The sequence below is a fragment of the Nycticebus coucang genome, chromosome 10, assembly GCF_027406575.1.
Source record: "Nycticebus coucang isolate mNycCou1 chromosome 10, mNycCou1.pri, whole genome shotgun sequence".
Taxonomy (NCBI): Eukaryota; Metazoa; Chordata; class Mammalia; order Primates; family Lorisidae; genus Nycticebus; species Nycticebus coucang.
Window position 1 is genome coordinate 83710767 of NC_069789.1, and position 23793 is coordinate 83734559.

The window sequence follows — 23793 nt, forward strand, 5'->3', positions numbered from 1 at the left end:
AACCTTTTTATGATATGGGCACTGAAACTAAAGCAAATGATAGAGGAAAGGTTGGTACTGCATAGAAACAGTTTTAGAGAAATTAAAAAGTAAAAAACCCTGACAGTGATTACTACACATTTTCCTAAGTTACACAAACGTGCCTGCCTCCCCTGGTATGTCCTCCACCCACCTCTGCTGCCGCTGAGAGCAACACCAACTCCTCTTCTTCCTCCTCCACAGCCCACTCAGTGGGAAGACAAGGGTGAAGACCTGTATAATGATTCACTTCCTCTTAATTGCATTTTTTTCTCTTCCTTATGATTTTCCAAGTAACATTTTCTTTTGTCTAGCTTACTTTACTGCAAGAATACAGTATGTAATATATACTTAATACAATTTATTGTAATTGACAGTTTATGTTACCAGCAAGGCTTCCAGTCAACAGTAGGCTCTCAGTAGTTAAGTTCTGGGAAGTAAAAAATTAAATAAGACTTTTTGGTTGTGTGTGTGATTGATGCCCTTAACCCTCATGCTATTCAAGGGTCACCTGTGCGAGCTTAGTGTCATTAAGTAGAGCCTTATCATTAGTATTCCAAGGCAAAGCCTTTATTTACTACTTTCTATGACTTAATCAGATGAGTCACCACATTTGCTAATACATTTTAGCTAGCAAACCAGATTTAAGTTTATAGAATTCTAAAATGATTAAGTTAAAAAACCACTGGCCCCAGTTAAGACCCAGCTGAAGGACTGGACCAAAAATCATATATATTTATATATGTGTATTATATAAAGATTACACATATATAAACATATCTTTATATATATATATATATTTTTTTTTTTTTTTTGACAGGATCTTGCTCTGTCTTCCAAATCATAGTGCAGTGGTGTCATCATAGCTCACTGCAACCTTCAGATTATTGGTTCCCCTCAGACTTCTCTACACTCAGCCTCCAGCAATTCATCAATTATAGTTTAGGCTTTCCTGGTCAGAAACAGGAAGTCTTTCGCCTTTAAACTTTTGAGGGATGGTATAATGCTGTATCTAACATGTACCACCGTGTTTAAATGTTAGTCAGTGATCAATAAATATCTAATAAATATATACATGAAATTATAGCTGTTTTAGAAATACAGACAAGGAAAAGTTTAAGATTGCAGAATAGTCAGTAATATTTCATGGAGGTAGTGGAATCTACTTCCAAATTCTTTCTTAATCTCCTTGATGTTACAGAAGTATGGCTTTCACCTGAGAAACTGTTTCCTTTAGGTCTCTATTCCATTGAAAAGTTTTTCATTTTTCCTTATCCAATATTCAATAGCACACATTCCAAGAAAAGGAACCTGGGCTTTTCTAGGTTACCATAACTGTTTATCAACCATGATTTATGCAATCCTGGTCACAGTAAAAGCATGCACTTTGAGGCTCAGATGGGCTTGATTTAGCATCATTTGTATCTTTGCTGCTCGCATGTTTTAATCTCTTATACTTTCTTTTATTCATTAAGAATTTTAGGCCCTAGCCTGCAATCTGAAGCTATTCAATTACTAACACTCTTAATGATCAGCTACCTGAAATCAAAATTAAATCAATGTTTAAATCTATCTTTCTCATCCCATTACCAACCTATTCAGGAAGACCATATAGTTGAATAAGCTAAAAGCACCAAAAATTCTAACCCCAAGCTCAGCTTGGCTTCTACTGTCTCTCTGTCCTGGACCAATCATGCACTGAGCCTTCCAGCAACATAATTCCTCTCTGTGAAATTTCAGAGTGTATGCCATGTCCACTTGCCCACTGCCCCTCTGAGTAATTCCTTATATACAGGTCACTATGCTTTGTGCCATGCAGTCCTTCTACTCTGGTCACATCTCACCGGACCAGGGTGCATAACTTGCCTAAAGCAGCTAAGAGTGGTCCTAGTTAAGTTCCACCTGTAAGATGTGGTGTCATCTGGTGACTACTTGCCATTCTAGCCTATTTTCTATGACTTAATCAGATGGCCATTCCCTGCTTTGCACTTTATATTCCTACAACTCTCTATCTTCTCCACACACTTGCTACTGCTCATGTTTCCTCCCTTCTCCCTGGCCAGATCTTCCTTTCAGATTCTGCTCAGGCATGATCTCTTCCAGGGTGCTTTTACTGGCACCCTGACCCTGTTCGAGAGCAGGTGCATCCAAGTTATCGATAAATAGAGCTAGCCTTACCTCTAGCACACTGCATGCTTCCCTACTAAATTCTGAACTCCTTAGGACAAGGACTAAAGAATCTCTGTATTCCCAGAGCAGGTCTGATATCTGGCATTTAGTAGGAGCTCAATAAATGTTTTATCAATAAGATAAAATATGTGGTTAAATGAATAAATGTCATTTGGTATTTGTGCTGTGTAAGCACCACCATGGGAAAGCAAGGGCTTCTGAAGGAGAAAGAGTAGCTTTAAACCTGGCCCCAGTTCCTCCTAGGGAAGTGGTTCTCAACCTTCCTAATGCCACGGCCCTTTAATACAGTTCCTGTGGGTTGTGACCCACAGGTTGAGAACTGCTGTCCTAGGGGAATGACCTTGGACTGGTCACAACTTCCAAATTTCAGATGTCTTATCTGTAAAAGAAAGATTAAAACATCATCTTTCTGGGGCAATTTAAAGGAATAAGATAATTTGAATACAAAAGTGTTATAGAAAATAATAGTGAGTATTAAATGAATATGAATCTAGGGTAAGAGACTACTGAAAAGCTTAGTTGAATGCACAATTTTTCCTCCTAGAAACGATAGCATTGAAGGAAAGAAAAAAACCCAGAAATAAGTTCACAAAAGCAGGGATTTGTGGCTGTTTCAGTGATACTTCTATATAATAAGAGGACAGTAACCATTTGTTGACTGAATGAATTTACTGTATAGTCCTGAGTATTAGTAATGGCTAGGTGCTTACTAACATGTAATACCGTTTAATCCATGCAGCAACTCCATAAAGTAGGTATTCTGTAGTTTGCTGTAGATCATACAGTTTACAGATATACAGTTAAGGTTTAAACCCAGTATACTGCTAACATGTATTTTAAAAGTTTTGTTCATTCATATATTTATTGAACACCTATTATTTGTCATATACCTGAGAAAGCTGAAATACATCAGTGAACAATAAAACAAAAATTCTTGCTTTCATTCAGCTTACATACTAGTGGAGGGAGACAGACAACAAAGAAATAAGTGAAAGGCAAATGCCATAGAAAAATAGAGTCATGATATTAAGTGGTTAGGGTAGGCTTTATAGTGAAGGATTGATTACATTTGAGTAAAGACTTCAAGAAGGTGCATTAGCCTGCTGATATCAGATGGAAAAATATTCCAGGCAACAAGAATAGGTTGGGAAAAGGCTTTAAGGCAGCAGCATGCCTACTATTTTCAAGAAAGAGCAAAGAAATTAGTGCAGCTGATGTGAAGAAAGTGATGAGAGAGTGGTGGGAAAAGAGGTCAGAGAAGTAGCAGGATGGTGGCAGTCCTGGCAGTGAGAGTGAATGGTGGTAGCACACAAATCTTGTAGGCCACTGTAAAAGATCTCTCCTTTTTGTCTCAGCCTCCAGGTGTAGCTGGGACTACAGGCACCCACCACAATGCCCGGCTATTTTTTTGTTGCAGTTTGGCCAGGGCTGGGTTTGAACCCGCCGTCCCACTCACTGAGCCATAGGTGCCGCCCAAGATCTCTCCTTTTACTTGAACTTGAGAGAGGAAGCCGTTCTAAGTAAGTCAACAATGAGAGATAAGACAATTTAAAACAGTCATTAATAAATAAACTTTAGCTTTCCTGAGAGAAGTACTTTTAACTATGAAAACAAATGTGTACTGATATAACGCAAAGTTCTGAACAAGAATGTGCAATTAATGAACAGTTCATTTTCTTCACCAAGAGTAGAACACATCTCAATAGCAAAGATTATAGGGAAGATACATGACTTTCCCAAGGTCACACAGCTGCTAAATGGCAAATAACTTCGAGCCTAGGAAGTCTGATTCCCTTGCTATCTACTGTGCTATAATAATTCTCCACATTCTAATTTCTCTTTAAATACTCTAAGCACTATAACTTATTTTCAACATATTATATCTAATTTCTACACATATCTTATTATAGGATTGTATCTCACAAAGAATCATGTAGGATGGCAATTAATAATATGAAAGAATGAAGAAAATAATTAAAAATATTACCAGTGTGACATCTTATTTATAAGATTTTACACCTAGGGTTTCTAGTTATATGTATACTTAAACTAAAATCAAATCCTATTGAGTTTACTTTTATATGTAACTGATTCTGTGGTCACTGAATATAAAAGAAAAAAGCCCCAAGTATAAAATGTAAAAATAGATGAATACTAAGACAAAAATGCTTCTCTCTCTTTCATATAAAATTATGATATCCATGTCTTATAGAAATGTGAAGAGTGTAAATGATGCTCCTCTAAATGTATTCTAAGAATCCAACAACATAAATAGAAACAAAGGAATGAAAGACTATAAATAAACTAATTTCATCCTTCTGATTCAAACCTAATCTGAAAATGTTCAAAACAAATCATACCTTCCCTAATTCTCTTTTGTTTTATTTTATTTTATTTATTTTTTTAAGAGACAGAGTCTCATTTTGTCACCCTCGGTAGAGTGCCATGGCGTCACAGCTCACAGTAACCTCTAGCTCTTGGGCTTAGGTGATTCTCTTGCCTCAGCCTTCCGAGTAGCTGGGACTACAGGCGCCCGCCACAACGCCCGGCTATTTTATTTGTTGCAGTTTGGCCGGGGCTGGGTTTGAACCTACTATCCTTTGTATATGGGGCCAGCGCCCTACTCACTGAGCCATAGGCGCCTCCCTCCAATTCTCTTTTGAAATGCTGTTACTACCATCCACTATTCTTAAAAATAGTAAATAACTCGTCTTTTTTTTTTTTTAAACTACACTGTCACAGCAATTGATGCAATTAAAATGACTTACTTTGATAAGTTGGTACTTACTATTTTTTTTCAAAATAAGGCTTAAAATTAGCATCTGTCAGTGAAAGAAAAAGTGAAATTTTGCCTTTCTCTGGAGCATGGTAAATGCTAAGATAATGATTACAAAAATTGTTTGCCACCTGCAAATTAGAGTAACCCCTGAAGACTCGACTTGGCTATCTGGGCATGATTGGTAACTGAAATAAAACTGCTGCTATGCCAACTGCTCTCTGAAACCTCAGTGGTGGTAATAAGAGACACTGACTTGTCGGCGTCCTAGCACTGCTGCTGTTCCCTCAAGACAGGAAGAAGCAGAGACAGTGACACCTTTCACGCAAAACTACAAGGCTATGTGACAGAACCCTGCTTTAATTCTGCTTGAGACTTGTTCACCATCAGCGACCACACAAGGGATTAAGAATAGTATCAGAAAAATGCTAAGAAATTAGGTAATTTTAATAGAAGTTCTTTAAAATGTTATATGGCTCACACTAAGAAAATAAATACTAGTCCTTGAAAGGACTCAGGTGAGAACAACTTTCATTCTTGTGTTTCAAATTTTAGTTTAATTAGTAAATTAATCTCTATGTATTTTACATATTTTTGCAGTTCATTTTATCATGGGTTATAATTACCTGAGGAAAAAATCTCTATGGCATATATAAATCATTCCTTTTCTTGCTCTCTTACTATAACTTGGGAACATACAGATATTCACTAAATGTTAACTAAATGTTATTGTAGAAAATCAGGGAAAAAAAAAGAATGACTGAAAATGTTAAAGTTTACCTTTCAGTAATATTTTACTTAGTTTATCTTTCAGTTATTGGAAGTTCAAAAAAAAGGGGAAACTCTAGATGACAAGAATAACAAAGAGTTGTGCTTTATAGTTAATAAGCAATTTCAATATGGGTAATTTTCCCTCAGTAGTTTTTTTTTTTCCTTTTTAAAATTGAAGCATTAAAGCGAAAGCAAAAGACTTCTATCATAAATTATAATTGTTTTTATAGCCCAGCACTAATGAATCAGAATCTCTGGGTCTGGGGTGCAGTGATCCGCATTTTTAACAAGCATTCAATGTGATTCTCTTATTACACAAAATAAAATTTTCATTATGAAACTTCTAAACATAAATTAGTTTAAAGCACATAAATTAGTAAGCATATACCTATTAATAAGAGGCATGCCAATTATTGATGTTCTTGCTATACTACATAATTACATTAAAATATCAAAATAAATATAAAATCTGTATTAGATAATTGTTATAGTATGTTATGACATCTTAAAATGTAGTATGGCCATAAAGTTCATGTGCAATTTAAAATTTTAAAATTTTGTATATGTTTTGTTAAAATTTGCCAGAGGGGAAAACAGAAGATATCTAGCACATTTTCTCTATTACTGATAATGTTCTTTATTTTAGGGACTCATTTTCATGCATCTATTGTATCAGATTTCTTTTGATTATCTTCCTGTTAATTTCAAACCTTTTACTTCCAACTTCTATGTGTTATGTTTTACGACATCTTTTCTTTTTCTCTGTCTTTCCTTTTTTTTTTTTGGTGAGACAGAATGTCAAGCTGTCATAGCTCATAGCAACCTCCAACTCTTTGGTTCAAGCGATCCTCCTGCCTCAGTTTTTCTATTTTTAGTAGAGATGAGGTCTTGCTTTTGCTCAGGCTGATCTCGACCCTGTGAACTCAGGCAATCCACCCACCTCGGCCTCCCAGACTCCTAGGATTACTGGTGTGAGCCACTATGCCCTGCCAAAACATCTTTTCTTTTAAAACACCTTTATTGAGCCCGGGCGTAGTGGTTCACGCCTGTAATCTTAGCACTTTGGGAGGCTGAAGCAGATGGATCACCTGAGCTCAGAAGTTGGAGACCAGCCTGAGCAAAAGTGAGACTCTGCCTCTAAAAAAAGTAGCCGGGCATTGTAGTGGGTCCCTATAGTCCCAGCTACTTGGGAGGCTGAGGCAAGAGGATAGCTTGAGCCTAAGAGTTTGAGGTTGCTGTGAGCTATGATGTCACAGTACTCTACTAAGGGCTGGCAACAAAGTGAGACTCTGTCTCAAAACAAACAAGCAAATGAACAAAACAAACCCCCTCCAAAAGTCCAGATTTATTTAGGTATAACTTATAGAAAGCAAAAGTCACTAATTTTTGTTAGTATAGCTTGACAAATATATATCGCACCACCACTGAGATACTGAACATGTCTATCCCCCCCAATTTCGTTGTGCCCCGTCTTCTTAGTGTTAGCCCTTAGAAACCACTAATCTGATTTGTCCCTATAGTTTTACTTTTTTCCAGAATGTCATATAAATGGAATTATGAAGTATATAGTCTTCTTTTACTTAGCAAGATGTTGCTGAAATTTATCCATGCTATTGCATCTATCAGTTGTTTGTTCCTTCTTACTCTACTGCATAGGTATACCAAAATTTGGTATCCATTTGCCAAGTAATGGACATTCAGATTGTTTCCAGTTTGGGGATATTACGAATAAAGCTGCTATAAACATTTATGAACCAATTCTTCTATGGACATATGGTTTGGGAACCACTGAGTTGAAAGCTTGGTTGGAAATACACAAACATATAAAAGGAATAAATGTCAACTCTTTAAGGAAATAGGATTTTTTTTTTTTTTTTGAGACAGTCTTACTCTGTTGCCCCAGGCTAGAGAGCTGTGAAGTCATGGCTCAGAGTGGGCTCAGCGATCCTCCTGCCTCAGTAGCTGGGAGTACAGGTGCCCACCACAATGCCTGGCTAATTTTTCTATTTTTAATAGAGACAGGGTCGGTCTTGTTCAGGCTGGTCTTGAACTCTCGAACTTTAAGTAATCTGCTAGCCTCAGACTCCCAGAGAGCTAGGATTACAGAGTGAGCCCTTGCAATCCATCTGGGGAATAAGACGTTAATGAGGTAGCATAGGGAAAGGATATCAAGAGGGGGTAGAAACCCTGATTTTTTTCCCTTAAGATATGAAATAATTTTAGATACAGAAAATCTGGAAAAATAGCACAGAGAGTTTTCCTTTGCCCAGTTCCCCCTCTAATATTAACATCTTCTATAACTACAGTATAATCATGGAAAACTAGGAAATTAACATAGGTACCATACTGACCTAATTTATAGACCTAATTCTAACTTTACCAATTTTTCATGGTATAAGTTTTCTATTGTCATTATAACGGAGTACCCCAAACATGGTGGTTTGATCAGCACAGATTTATTATCTCAATTCTGAATGCCAGAAGTCCAGCATAGGTCTTACTTGGCTAAAATCAAGGTGTCAGCTGGTCTGCATTCCTTTTTGAATGCTTCATAGGAGGATCTGTTTCTCGTTCTTTTCAGCTTCTAAAGGCTACCTACAATCCTCGGCACTTTACCCTTTCCTCCATCCTTGAAGCTAAAACGCTGCATCTCTATGACAGTCTCAGCTTTTAAGGTCTCATGTGATTAGACTGAAACCATCTGGATTAATTTAGGATAATCTTTCCATCTTAAAGAAGGACTTTCCATCGAAAGTCCTTACCTTAATCCTATCTGTGAAAGATGTGGGGATTTTTGAGGGAGGATCATTATATAGTTTATCTAATTACTCTTTTATGAATGTGTATACAGGTTGTTCCCAATATTTTGTAGTTACAAACAATGCTGCAAAGAATAATTTTGTGCATGCGTATTTGTATAGTGTTGAAGGTGTACCTTAAGGCTGGATTCTAAGAAATAGCATTGCTGGGTTGAAAGCTAAGTGTATATATGTAGTCTTGCCAAATTCTCTAGAAAGATTGTACCAGTCTGCCTTTCCATCAGCAATGTATGAAAAGTGTCTATTTCCCACAACTTGGACAACTAAATTTGTGGCCACCCTTTGGTTTTTGTGAGCCTGAAAGGTGAATTAGTATTTCTATGTTGTTTAAAATTTGCATTTCTCTGATTTAAAGTGAATGCAAACATTGTTTTCCTATGTTCAGAACAATATTTGAGAAATATCTCTTCATGTCTTTTTTATCTCAATCACCCTATCGGGTCTTGACTATTTGTCCCTTAATTTTTAATAGTTTTTTTTACATGTTATGAATATTCCCAGTTGACTGGTTGTCTTTTAACTTTGTTATGTTTTTTGCCATGCACTTTTTAAAAACTTTTTTTGTATAGTCAGATTTAGCAATTTTTTTAATTGCCTCTGGCTTTTCAATAATCATTATTGAAAGCTTTCCCTTAACATCAAGGTTAAGGAATTCATCCATGTTTTCTTTTAGTAGTTGCATGTCTTCTTTGTCCCCCCACATGTAGATCCCCAATTGATTTATTGTTTACTCTTGAGTAAGGTGAAAATACACATTTAATTTTATCTTTTTCTAAAAGATTATTCAGTTATCCCTATACCACTTATTTCATATACCAATTCCTCAAGAGCCATTTTTGATTTCTCTAATTGGACTCAGTCTCTCTCACTTCTGATTATCTAAGACCTTTTGTTTATACTACTGTTTTCTTCTTTCTTGACCTGTAATTATTTCTATTCCCATTTTGTATTACCTACTGAATCTTAACTCCTGAAGGCAAATAGGAAACAAATAAATTGAGCTCATTTTTGCATACCTTAATGCTTAGCACACAAATGGCTACCAACTATATATTTGTGATATGCTAATAATAACCTGATTTATTAGGAAAAACTGAACTTACTCAAGAAAGTAGAGAAATATCTAATACATTTGAGGAAAAAGCCCTCAAGATTATTGAAACCAAATCTGGTGTTTAAGAGGAAAAGTTTGGAATATTCACTTCTGTAGACCACCTCAGTTCCTGACAATGAGGTATACATTGATTTTCTTAGGACCCTGGGCTATTCATACTCAAGTTCACAGAGTACAAATATTGAAGAAGATTCTTTAAGGAATATAATGAGAAATGATGGGTCAAAAACTAGAAAGATAACATTCTCCCCAAAGTGAGGAATGTCTATTGGACAGTCTCCCACAGGTTATCATGGAAGCCTGAAAAAGCATTAGATAATATAATGTAAAAGACACTTTTTCCATTGTCAGGGGAAAAAGAATAGATGAATTTAATTGAAGTTTTCCACTTCTCATTTCTAGGATTCTCAGAATAACAGCATCAAAGATGAATAGCAGCTTTGGACCCTATTAGTTATTTTTTTAAAAATAAAATTCTTACTGTGTCTGACGCAAACAAAGGGCATCTAAAATCCATACTATGGATGGTGGTGAGAAAAAGGTATAATATGAAACAATATAATTACTTTCTACTAATGTCTATCAGTAGAAACTTTTTTTAAAAAAAGTATAAAATAGAGGAGTGGGGAAAGAGAAATACAGTATGGGAAAGATTTTATTGGGCATATTTATATTATATCTGGAGGCTATTTACTAATTGTATTGTTCCTAATATTGCAAAAAATTTTTCCATTATGAATTTAGGCAGTAAAATATTCACAAATTAGTCCTTAGTACATAGTACCTTTTTATCTGCAAACCTCCAAAGATTTTTTTTTTTTTTTTGCCGGTTTTGGCCAGGGCTGGGTTTGAACCCGCCACCTCTGGCATATGGGGCCGGCGCCCTACGCCTTTGAGCCACAGGCGCCGCCCACCTCCAAAGATTTTAAAAGATATATAATATTTCATTATAAAAAAGAAATTATAGACCTTAGAGGAAATCAATTTGTTCTTAGTCATACAAGTGAGATGCTAGCTGAACATACAGTAAAAAAATATTGTTTTTACCATTCCTTTGCCTATTCTAGGTACAAGTCAAAAATGCTAGTACTAGCTCGGTGCCTGTTGCTCAGTGGTTAGTGCACTGGCCGCCATACACTGGGGCTGGTGGGTTTGAAAGCAGCCCCGGCCAGCTAAACAACAATGACAACTGCAAAAAAAAAAAAAAAAGCCGGGCATTGTGGCAAGTGCCTGTAGTCCCAGCTACTTGGGAGGCTGAGGAAAGAAAATCGTCCAAGAGTTTGAGGTTGCTGTGAGCTGTGATGCCACCAAGGGTGACATAGTGAGACTCTGTCTCCAAAAAAAAAAAAAAAAAAAGAAAAAAAAATGGGCGGTGCCTGTGGCTCAGTGAGCAGGGCGCCAGCCCCATATACCGAGGGTGGCGGGTTCAAACCCAGCCCCGGCCAAACTGCAACAAAAAAATAGCCGGGCATTGTGGCAGGTGCCTGTAGTCCCAGCTACTCGGGAGGCTGAGGCAGGAGAATCGCCTAAGCCCAGGAGTTGGAGGTTACTGTGAGCTGTGTGACGCCACGGCACTCTACCAAGGGCGATAAAGTGAAACTCTGTCTCTACAAAAAAAAAAAAAAAAATGCTACTACTATGAAATCCTAGTTCTAGCACTCTGACAGAATTAAAAAGGCAGAGTAACACAGGCCCTAAATTACATGGTCCGAAGAGAGATCAGAGCTTTTTTTCATCGTAGCCACCTGATTTTAATGGAAAAATGCTCCTGAGTAACAGTGGTCTCACTGAGTACATAACATATGAGCCTAGGTAGCTAGGCCAGATCATCAGGTTTTGAACTTCATTTCTGCTGACTGTACTCTTTTTCCCATTGAACTTTAATTAATTAATAAATAAAGGCTGAATGCAGTTCATGATCATAGCTTGCTGTAACCTCAAACTCCTGGTTTCAAGTGATCCTCCTACATCAGCCTCCTGAAAAGCTCCACACACCACAGGAATGTGCCACTGCAACTGGTCCCACTAAACTTTTAGAGTTGAGAGGTAGACCACATTTGTACACATCCAAAATTAAACTTTGAATGAGAAACAAACTAAGAAATACAGTCCCTGTGAATTACTCCCTCAGTCTCACAGGGTTTCCATAGAAAGAAAATTCTTTCTTTATATTCACTACATTCCACCCTTAATTCTATTTTACTTAACAGATTTACCGTAGACCCTTAAAAAAAAACAGTACAGTGTTGATTAATTTTAAATCACCAACTAATGAGGAAGATACTATGGCATAAGTGTTTAGTGTCTTTGCAATATGCATACCTTGGATAATCATGAATGCTACTCAGAGATTAAAATCGTTTTCATAAACAGATTAGGAAAAAAAGAAAGGTCAGTGCTAGAGTTATAGACTTATTAGTTCTCATCTTCTTATAAAATGAATAAAATATTGTTGAGCATGCATTTCCAATAAGTTTACTTATAAGAATGTTCTGATGTATGACTATGAAACATTCAATAACATAAAAATTTTTAAAGAATGAAATAAAAACCCAAACTTTTTTTTTTTTTGAGACAGAGTCTCACTTTGTTGCCCTCGGTAGAGTGCCGGCGCGTCATAGTTCACAATAACCTTAAACTCTAGGGCTCAAGCGATCTTGCCTCAATCTCCCAAGTAGCTGACTTGGAAGAGTGGCAGACAAGAAAATCTGGCGACTGAATCTGAGAGAAAGGGAAGAGTATATTATGAAGAGTATATAATGAATCTTAGTCAGACATTTGGTTCTGGGAACTGAAGAAATATGCAGCACTATAAAGTTAGAAGTTCAAGAGAAAAAGTTTTAGGAAAACATGAAGTGAATGCGATTAAGGGCAACCTTAGTTTATATTACTCTGTGACATCAGATCCAAGCCTCAGCAGAATACAGAGGACTGTTAAAAGGATGTTTGCCAAGACAGCATCCCTTCTGTTTCCTACTTTGTTCATCATTAATTTCATTGCTATACAGAAGTCACAAAAAACTTTTTTTACCTTCAAGTTTTCTATTTTTTTTTAATTTCAGATTAATACGAGTGTGCAAATGATTAGGTTACATTGTTTGTGTTTGTTAGGTAAAGTTCAAGTTGTAGTTTAGCCATTCATTATAGTAAGGGTGTGCTGTATACCCTTATATTGTGCACATTAGGTGAGAGCTTACCAAACCTCCTCTGTTCTCCCTTTCCCTCTGCCCCACAGCCCCCACTTGAATTTAATTGTGTTTTTCTCTCTCTGTGTGTGCATAGTTGTTTCTCTACTGGTTTCATATTAGTATTGAGTACTTTGGATCCTTGCTTTTCCATTCCTGTGATACATTACTAATAAAACAACTCTTAATATGAGATGTCAGTATCATTCCATAAAACAAGCACACATATAAACCATCTCATAAGAATGCAAAGGCAGAGGTAGACTATATAAAATTAAAAAGTCAAAAGTCAAAAGTTTGTATTTAAAAGATACAAACTTATGGAAGAAATTATAAAGTATACTATACATATTTAGTATATAAGTAAAAATTTGTTGATAATTTGCAAATATTAAAAAATCCACATATGACATACCCATACTTTGCTTTTTTATGTATTTTTTTTTTTGGCTTAGGACAATACTCATTTATTATTTCATAGTTTCTGTAGGTCTGGGTGTGGCACAGTTCTTAGGGTGTCACAAGGCTGAAATCAAGGTGTCAACCAGGCTGCATTCTCATCTGAAGCCTGGGGTCTTCCAAACTCATACAGGTTGTTGGCAGAATTCAGTTCCTAAGGGTTGTAGAGTTGAGGTCCTCAGCTATAGAAGATGTCCTTCTCCACAGGCAAGTCACAAGAGCATCGCCTTCTAAAGGCCAGCACAGAGCATTTCTGTTGCTTCAGTTCCATACTTTGCTTTTTTTTTTTTAAAAAAAAAAACCTAAATGTTATTTTCCTATTTCTACATTTTTGAATAAAAGTATATAGTACTACCTACCTTATAGTAAGCAAAATTATGGTAGTGTATAAAAATGCAAATATGTAAAAATATTAGTAATGATTACCTAAAAAGATTTGTAGATAATAAGCAGCCAAATATAATATTATGCAATGCATTTTGGTGTCCCTTCCCCAAATACACTCTATTTAATCAAATATAGCTAAAACATTAATATTTCAATTTATAATCAACAAAAGTTATTATTTTTTTTCAACAAAAATTATTAATAAGATGTCTTATTTACTGTGATATAATTTTTTTTTTCTTTGAGACACAGTCTTACTATGTTGCCCTCGGTAGAGTGTCGTGGCATCACAGCTCACAGCGACCTCAAACTGTTGTGCTTAAGTGATTCTCTTGCCTTAGCTTCCCAAGTAGCTGGGATTATAGGTGCCCGCCACGACGCCTGGCAATTTTTTTATTGCAGTTTGTTTAGCTGGCCTGGGTGGATTTGAACCCACCAGCCTGGGTGTATGTGGCCAGTGCCCTACCCGCTGAGCACAGCCACCGCCCTGTGATATAATTCTTGTACCATAAAATTCATCCTTTTAAAATGTACAATTTAGCGGTTTTTGTACAGTCAAAACGTTGTACAACCATTGCTACAGTCCAATTCCAGAACATTTCATTCCCCAAACTAGAAACCCCACACTTGTTAACAGTCACCTTCCATTTCCCCCTCCTCTAGCTTATGATAACCTGTCTTTATAGATTTGCCTGTTCTGGACATTTCATATAAAAGAAACCATACAATGTGTGGCCTTTTATGTCTGGCTTCTTTCAGTGAGCACAATATTCTCAAGGTTCCTCCATGATGTGGCATTTATTTCTTCATTTCTTTTTATGGCCAAATAATACTCTACTGAATGAACAGACCACATTTTGTGTATCTATTCTTCAGCTGATGGACATTTGGGTTGTGTGTATTTTTGGCTATTATAAATAATGGTGCTATGAACATTCATGTGCATCTTTTGTGTATATGTATTTTCAGTTTTCTTATGTATATACCTACAAGTGAAATTGCTAAGTCATATAGAAACTCCATGTTTAACCTTTTGAGGAACTGTCAAATTGTTTTTCAACATGGCTATACCATTTTATATTCCCACCAGGAATGTATGGGGGTTTAAATTACTCTATATTTTCACCAACATTTATTATTGTCCCTTTGTGCTTATAGCTATCCTATTTGGGTATCATGTGGAATTTCACTTTGGTTTTAATTTGCATTTCCTTAATGACTAATGATGTTGTGTATCTTTTCAATGTACATATTGACCATTTGTATATCTGTTTTAGAAAAATTTCTATTTAAATCCTTTTGGAGGCTTTTCTTTTATCAGCTATTCAAAAGTCTGACAAAAAAATTTTATAGTGTTTTTTTTTTTTGAGACAAAGTCTCACTTTATCACCCTCACTAGAGTGCCGTGGCTTCATAGCTCACAGCAAACTCCAACTCCTGGGCTCAGGCGATTCTCCTGCCCCAGCCTCCCGAGTAGCTGGGACTACAGGCACCCGCCACAATGCCTGGCTATTTTTTTGTTGCAGTTTGGCTGGGGCCAGGTTTGAACCTGCCACCCTCGGTAAATGGGGCTGGTGTCCTACCCACTGAGCCAAAGGCACCGAATACCCTTGGTATGAAGTTTCTTTAAAATGAAATCGAATAGATGCTTAATATAAAACAAAGCATTTAATATAAAACAAAAACCTACTGGCATTGGTTAGAGAATTAAAAGACCATATGGTAGAAGGTACCACAGGGATATTACTGTTTATTAGCAATGATCATACTTTGTTGTGTATGAGTACAGCTAACAAGAGTAAAGTATCTTTTGCATAACTAATCTTAGCAAAATCAAGAAATTGGTAATTTTCTTTTCTAGATCTTTAGATTCTGAATTGAAGGGGGAAAGCATCTGTTATCAGTTACACAAATCAGGTATACTTATTGGTTAATTATGTATTCCCTGTTAAGCAGGCATTAGTTCTTCAAAACATTTATCTCTAATTGTGAAATGAAGGATGTTATGCCTTCCCTCTCCCATTAAGGATGAGGAGAAATATCCTTACTTTGAAAGGAGAGGGGACTTATATCTATGAGAATGAGCTATAAGTGAGTATATCCCATCCTTTCTCTCAAACAGCTCTCTTCCCCTGGGCAGGACAAGTCGGAATGTCCATTACTTAGTGCTGCTGTAAACCTATTTCTTCCTAGAAAGAATTACCTTTGGAATTTACCAAAGACTGAGAAAGGTTTCCCTCATTTTTTGATTCTTTCAAGTTTAGAGTCTTGGCAGTATTTCCTGCCAAGCCTGCACCCTCTTTTCGTCCAGGTATTTGCCAATTCCCACCCTGGCCCCTTAAGGAGATGTATATCTAACCATATTCCTCTTTTCTCTGCTCTAAGAGTCTTAGTTCTAAATTTTACATTTTCCCACGTTACGTTACGATCCTTACGTTAAAGGATCTTAAAATTATACTCATTCTGAATACAAAATGATTTAAAGGTAACAGTTAACATTAATACCTTCAGACCATAATTTTCTTTTCTGACATTTCTATGTTTATTATACTATTTTTACCTTTAGTCAAGGACTTTGATAGACATATAAAATGAATATACATTCATATATTATATATTCATACACATATGAATATAAATACAGTCTTTATTAAAAGAGGTATTGCTGCGGGGTGATCCTATTTTAATTTTATGCAGATGTCAGTGCAGAGAAGGGAAAAAGACGGATACAGAGTCTTTAAGCATCAGGGGAAATTAAGTAATCCAGAATATGATAGCAATGAAAATACAAAAATTGGAATAGTATTGTAGCTTGGAAGCTATGAGCTCAATTTCATCATTTCATCCCTAAATCTGAGATTCTTAGGCTGGTGAGAGGTCACTGTGCTTCAGTAAAACAAATCTTTTGTAAATAAAGAATGGTCTCCTGAACTGACCATGGCAAATATATAGAAGTAATATAAAATGCAGCAATTTGTATATAACAATAGATCACTAAGAAAATAGTGCTTATTAATTTATGCTAGACTTGAAGGTACAAAAGGAAGTGCCAAAGTTCATAAGTAAGACATTGACTAAAATGAGTTTCTAATATATTAACAATCCTTCGGACAAATGGTTCTCAACCCTGGATGCATATTAGACTCCTTTTAGGCACCTTTTAAAAAACAGATTTTTTTAGCCGGGTGTTGGGGCAGGCACCTGTAGTCCCAGCTACTAGGTAGGCTGAGGCAAGAGGATAGCTTGAGCCCAAGAGTTTGAGGTTGCTGTGAGCTATGACACCATAGCATTCTATCCACTGCAATTGAGTGAGACTCTGTCTCAATAGAAAAAAAAAAAAAAAAGATTCTAGTCTAGAGATTCTGTTTTAATTGGTTTGAAGGGGACTGGTATAAGATTGGTCTATTTTTTAAAGCTCCTTAGGTGATTTTTATGTATAGCTATATAGTTGAAAAGCACATATTTGGGCAATGAACACTTTCTGGTCTTTAAGTCAGAAAAGACACTTTCTGTCTCTTTGTTTAACTTGGCAATACACTTACACAGGATGTTATAGAAGATTCTATTCAAAACAGACCAATACCAGCTAAGTCTGATATTTTGATACTTAAAACATATTTCTTTTTCTGTAGGATTTTAACTTAGTCTACATTTTATTTTTTGAAACTTTACTTTCTTCTAAAAACTGTGAAAAGGTTTGGTCTTTTGACTGTCTTTTGTATCTAGTATATTATTTGGTAATGCTTAGGTATCACTGTGATGAGAGCACAAGGAGGATTAGATAGGAACATTCAGCTACTACCTCTGCTTTCTGGTCTCTTTGGCATATGTTTTTAGGGCCTGAATTCTTTCAGAGCCAAGCTCAAAGCTAACACAAATGAAGCAGCTGCAATACTTTGTGTTATATTCACATGAAAGGCCAACTCAGATCATTGTGTTACAGGGAGAGAACACTAAGCTGAGCACCTGGCCAGAACACAAGCAGGTCTCTCTTAGACAAAGCCAAATTGAAGTTATCATAAAGTATAGGTGATAAAAAAATCATAAATATCAAGTCACTTTATAAATAGAGTATATGAAAAGTCTGTTCCCAAAATTCGGGCATTGATAAACAAATATATACAATTACAAAATGTGATCGTTTTCCTTTTCTGAATTAAATTTAAGTATGTACCTGGATAATTTTTCATTAGTTTACCAAATTGTTCCTTATCACCCCTGTAATATCATTTAAATGTGGTTTTAGCAATGTGTAAAATTTACAATGGATATTTTATTTATAAAAACTAGAAATATACAAAGGCAAAAAATCTAGGAGGATATTAAAGGAAAAATGAGAAACATGACCTTTATAACAGGCAAAAACTTCAAATGAATAAAATTGTTTTTGAAGCTTCTAACAGTCAGAACTCAGATCTGCAAAAGCATTGTGAAGTACACATATGTATTATACCTAATGGGTTCAAAGAAATAGCCATGGGGGTGAAAAAAAAAGAAATAGCCATAGAAACAAATCCTTAAATTATCTGGTCCAGTATGGTGGCTCATGCCTAGAATCCTAGCACTCTGGGAAACCAAGGCAGGAGGACTGCTTGGTGTTAGGAGTTTGAGACCAGCCTGAGCAAGAGGGAGATCCTGTCTCTATAAAAAAAAAAAAATGGAAAAAATCAGCAAGGTGCAGTTGCACATGTCCCAGCTAGTTAGGAGGCTGAGGCAGGACTGTTTGAGTCCAGGAGTGGGAGGTTTGCACTGGCTTCTCCTGGATCTCCCTAAGGCTAACTACTACTCTTGAAAAATCAGTAGTGTCAGCTTAAGGGCTTAGAGTGGGTGCTAGGCTGGCCATCTATTGAATGATAGCCCCTTACCTATTACCCTAGGGTGGGACAGGGACGGCAAGAGGAAAAGGAGTCACTGAGGGGAAGAATCAAGTAATTTACCAATATTTCATAGTACTTATACAACTTTGTTAGCTCTTGAACCAAAGATACATATTCCAAAAAACACATCTCTAAGGCTTCAGCAACCTGCATAATTTAGTTAAGCTTGAGAAAGCAACCCACTCAAGAGTCTTGCTTCAACCCACCTTCCCGGCCTTCTCGCTTGCCATTTTTACTCACATACTTTCTGATTCCTATCTCACTGAATCCTTTCTATATGCCCTGGAAACATAAGTCATCCCATAAAGTCTGTCTCTCCCAAATGCCATTTCCTCAGTGTGGAATACTCTCCTTCCTCCGTCAATTATATTCTTTCAGGCTTTGAAACTCAGCTCAAATATTGCTCCTGGTCAAAGCCTTAGCTTATCTACTGGATTGTTAATAATTTGTGTCACGAGGTTTACCTACCTCTTCATGAATCTGGTTATTTTTCTGTCTCAATTATAGGCTTTATGGGAGTAAAAAATTCTTTTGTGGTTCATTTCCCCCATACAACTCCAAGAAGGTACAAATTAATTGGTGAATGACCAATACTCTGCCCTTAGTAAGCATTCAATAAATGTGCTGTTACAAATAATTATCAGTCAGGACTTACTAAAATCTATCTCATCTGCTTGTATAAAGTCCAAAAATGGAGCTAGAAAGACAAAGGCCCTTTTTAGAGTCCACTACTAGTTTTTTTGTTGTTGTCTAATTGATGAGTTGTGAGCCCAATGCTCACCACAGTAATGACATCTGAATCCCAGAACCCCTTGTACCTGTGCTAAAATATTGTTTCTGTTTCTTCATAAAGTTAACATGGAAACAATCTTCTTTGGATATTGTATAAATTACTTCAACATTTTAAAGTTTGGCTCAGTTTGGTATGCTCTATATTCAAAAAGTCCATTATGATATAAATTATAAAGTATTTTGAGGTGACCTGAAAATTAAGCATTCTTCTAATCAGTAATATAAATATATTTATAGTTGATCTAATTCATATTAGCATAAAAAATACAATGTACTTCTACAGAGACATCCAAGTACTGCAGTGCCTCATTTATCCAGTTTTTGGTTTCTCTTAAAAATACATGAATTATTATCTAGCAAGATCAAAGAATCAGGTACTTCCAAACCAGACTCTCTGAGTAATAAGTTTTATAAACACCATATATCTTCAAGATTTTAAATGTTCTCAATGGATATGTATCACATAACATTACACAGTTCCCCTTTAAAAAGAATAGCACAACAAATATAACCTCACTTTTTCTCAATGATCATTATCAATGTCAATTTTGTGTGCTATGCACCATCCTGGAATACAATGGTGCCCTAAAGCGCTATTAATAAATGTAAGGCTATTTACCAAGTTAATTCAGATTGTTTTTATGATCCCCTGCCTCCTCCCTCTACTTGCTGACTTTTTTTTTGGTGGTTGTTGTTGTATTAGTGTGCTCTTCTGGTTATTTTCAAAACTGTCTATGAATGGTTATACTTTATAAAAGGGCCTATGAATGGTTATATTTTCTTACAGAGCTAAGTGTATGAACTCTGTGACTGCCCTTCCCTCATTACTTCAAAATCGAAGGTGGAGGAGATTGTTGGAAGACTAACTAACTGAGTGTGTGTTTTGTAAGCAGTGCTAGCTTTCATGTAAACCCATCATTGCTTTATAACTTTTACTCAAGAATAATTAGTCTTATTATTAAACTTTAATTTGTCAATGTATTATTTAAATACAAATGAAAATTATGGTTCTTAACTAATTCAAATTTTAAAAGCCTGGGCATGAACTTCAGACTCAATATAGGATGTACTTCAATGTTACCCTATTGTAGAGGGATATTCTTCTTCAGTTATTAACTTTTTTCCTCAAAAAAATTAAGAATTCACCATTCAGTTCTAGGATGATTATGTAAAAACTTCAAATTCTAACTCAATCCTCTCACAAAACTTTATACATGGAAAGTCAGTTTTATTCTGATTCCTGCATCAGCAGGGAAAAAAAAGCAAAGGAGGGGAAAGAAAAAAAAATAGGTAGCTATGTCTGTGGAACAAAGAAATTCAGCAAAAGGCATTAAATATGATATTTTAAAACTCCTGTCGTATTTGGTTAGGATATTTATCCAACATATGCTTGTGATCTTTAAAAATGAGAAAATTTGTAAAACTTTAAAAGGTGTTATAGTAGCAAATATACACAAACTCCTCAAGTCCCTGAGATACAACAAGGAGAAATCTTGCTCCTCGGGGATAGAATTAAACACCCATTTTGATTATCTTACACATGAATGTCAGTTTATATATTACAAAAAATCAGTTCTACTTAAAAGTGTATCCCAACTAAAAGAAAAAAACTATTAGAACAAAGAAAGACATATCATATTAACTTGGCGCAATTAAGAGAAAACCCCCCTCTTTTTAAAAATAGAAAAGTCTATTTCTACCTTATATTGTTTTTTATTGTGCCTAGAATGACAATGACAACCAACCTCATGCAATTCTTTTTAATTATAAAAATAATAAATTTTAATAAACTGATACGATTAATAAGTAAGCATGTCTTACCCAATAAACAAAGAAAAGAGATGATTTAAAATCTGGGCTAATCAGAGATATATCAAAAAGGTCCACACCAGGACTATAACTGGTAGTCCGCCGACCTGATCACTTATGGCACTTCCATCTCAGCATTCTTTTGTATTTAATACTGATTCTCAGTACATGCTCAGTTTAAGGGGTTACTTTTTTCAGGGTATTTCTTAAGCACTTAGATAGTCAAGGCTTAAACAAAGCACAGACCAAGCTTTGGGATTAGAATTCACAATTGTCTAATTCTCTGTGAATGTGCTCTCCCACTCTTTGAGTCTCATCACTTTCTGCTTATGCTCACACTCTGAAAAAGAAAAATTTCTATCCCCCACCCCCACCCCCACCCCCCGGCAAAAAACCCTAAACTCCCACCAGCATCTTCACAGAATTTTAACAGATTTAGCAATTTGGTAAAAGGACATCTGCAAGGATTTGTACTCTATAGTTCAGAGGAATGTGAACTTAATGTATTTAGTTATATGCTTTAAATATCCCATATGTGAAAATAATATTTTGTAAAACCTAATTAATTTTATATTGAAAGTAGTAGATATTAACCATAGTTAATCTACATGTTGATAACTCTGCCCTTGACCTCAGTATCATAAAGAAATCTTTTAAGAGAAAATGTTTGCATTCCTTAACAATTATCTCTAACTCTAAAAAGAAAGGAGAAAAGTAAAAGAACACTTACTGGTACTTTGAAGGGTGAGGTATTTGCAGTGTCCATGGAATTAGGTTTCTCTGATGTACTGGTCCCTGAGATACTCCGTCTGCGAGGGGACCTTTCTGCTGGCACCTCTGGAAAAAAGGAAAGTTGAAACACTAAGAACCTAACATTTAGAATCTTTCACTAAACTGTAAAATTCTTGTTTTTTTTTAAATAAAAAGTCAGTGTGATTTAAAGGTATATTATATTCTATCTCTATATACTTTGTCTTCTTGGGGTTTGAACTATCAAGATACTATAGAGACTTGGCCACAAAGAATCTGCTTCGGTGTGACAACTTATATCTGTATCCATGCATATATAAAAAATAATTTCCTCTGAGCTATGATTAATACTTTTAAGTTCACTTAATATTTACATCTCACAGTATTATCAACCCACTTTTCTATTTGTCAGCAATGTAGGAGTTAACAGGATGAAATGAAATTTCTAATATTCTTGTGAACAAAATAAAGTCTAGTGTTGCAAATGAGTTGATAGTGTTTGCACAAAGGTCAAAGTTCGGTCCTGTGCAGATAAGATTATTCACTAGACTGCAACAAAAGGGCCATGTGAAGATTGAAAGCTGCTGCCAGGATAAAATAACATATATGCCTATGCAGATATAAAAATAGATCAGCTTTTCCTTCGGCAATATGACCTTACTAAGATCTTACTTTGGAATCCTAAATCTGTTCTGATTTAACAAATTTATGATTTTGCAGATGATGTGAAATTCTCCTGTTTAGTTACTATATACTGTATTAAGGCTACATTAAAGATACTTTCATAGAATGATACACACACACATACACACATATGCACATACACACAGATGATATATACATATTATACCTTTATCACAACTGCTTCCCATCGCCACTTCAACTGACAGACATATAGGAATCCAGCTTCTCAGATAACATTAGATAATCTCAACATGGACAAGGAAAAAAAAAAACCAAACACATCCTAAAAAAAGTATTCTGTGTTATCTTCTGGATCTTAGAAAATAAGGAGTAAATCGTGACTCCGGAGACTGACATTTTGATTCCTGCTGTTCTCTCTTTAAAAGATAGATGCAGTTTAAACTTCCATTTCTGGCCTCCTGGCCCCTGGGATCCGTGCTACTTCCACTTAAGAGAAAGCATTTTTTTTCTCTCTCGCTCCCTCCCTGTGTCTTGCTCTTCCCCCTCCCTCTCTACAGCTTGCAGAGAGCAAGCGAGAAAGAAACACACAGGACTGCAGCTATTCAATCAATCGTTCCAACTGCACATCCTCATTAGTTACTTTCAGGCTGTTAACAGACATCCAACCACTGCCTCCCCTCAGTTACAGCAAAATTTCACTGTATTACATGAATCTACGGCAAGAAAAAAACATTTACTGAAATTTATATTCAGCTAGTGCCAAAAGGACACCATTTTACACAGACCCAGTAATGCACACAAATCAATCTCTCCTAGGAAAATCCAATTGTAAGTGCTTATCCTATTACTATCTTTGCATGCTGGACACTGATTTTCTTTTTCACAACTAATTTTGTCTCACTGACTTTTTCACCAGTAAAATGTAAGCCAGATTGCAACATTCCCAATGAGGGAGAGGTTGACAATATAACGTTTTATATGCCTGCAGTGCCAGAGAGTTCTATGCTATTTACTGTATTGGAAAAGTATCATGAATAACGAACTCTCTCAACTTCTAACCATCAGTGGTTAAATGAGCCTTAATATAAAAGCCATTTTCAGAATTAGACACACATGACTTCTAACGCACATCCCTGAAAAATGGCAGTATAATTAGCTCAGATTCATGGGAATGGCACAAAGCACTGAATTTAAGCAAATC

General features: G+C 35.8%; 1 protein-coding gene across 6 annotated transcripts in view; it reads right to left on the reverse strand.

Annotated features, from left to right (window-relative positions):
• Positions 1–23793, reverse strand: part of RASAL2 (RAS protein activator like 2) — a 445700-nt gene that overhangs the window by 107550 nt on the left and 314357 nt on the right. For 5 of the 6 annotated variants that reach the window (XM_053606502.1, XM_053606501.1, XM_053606500.1 and 2 more), the window contains one exon: positions 21928–22034. In XM_053606502.1, the coding sequence (XP_053462477.1) occupies positions 21928–22034 (107 nt within the window). Of the gene's footprint in view, positions 1–21927; positions 22035–22797; positions 22877–23793 lie in introns of all 6 variants that reach the window. The other variant, XM_053606504.1, reaches the window with a different exon arrangement.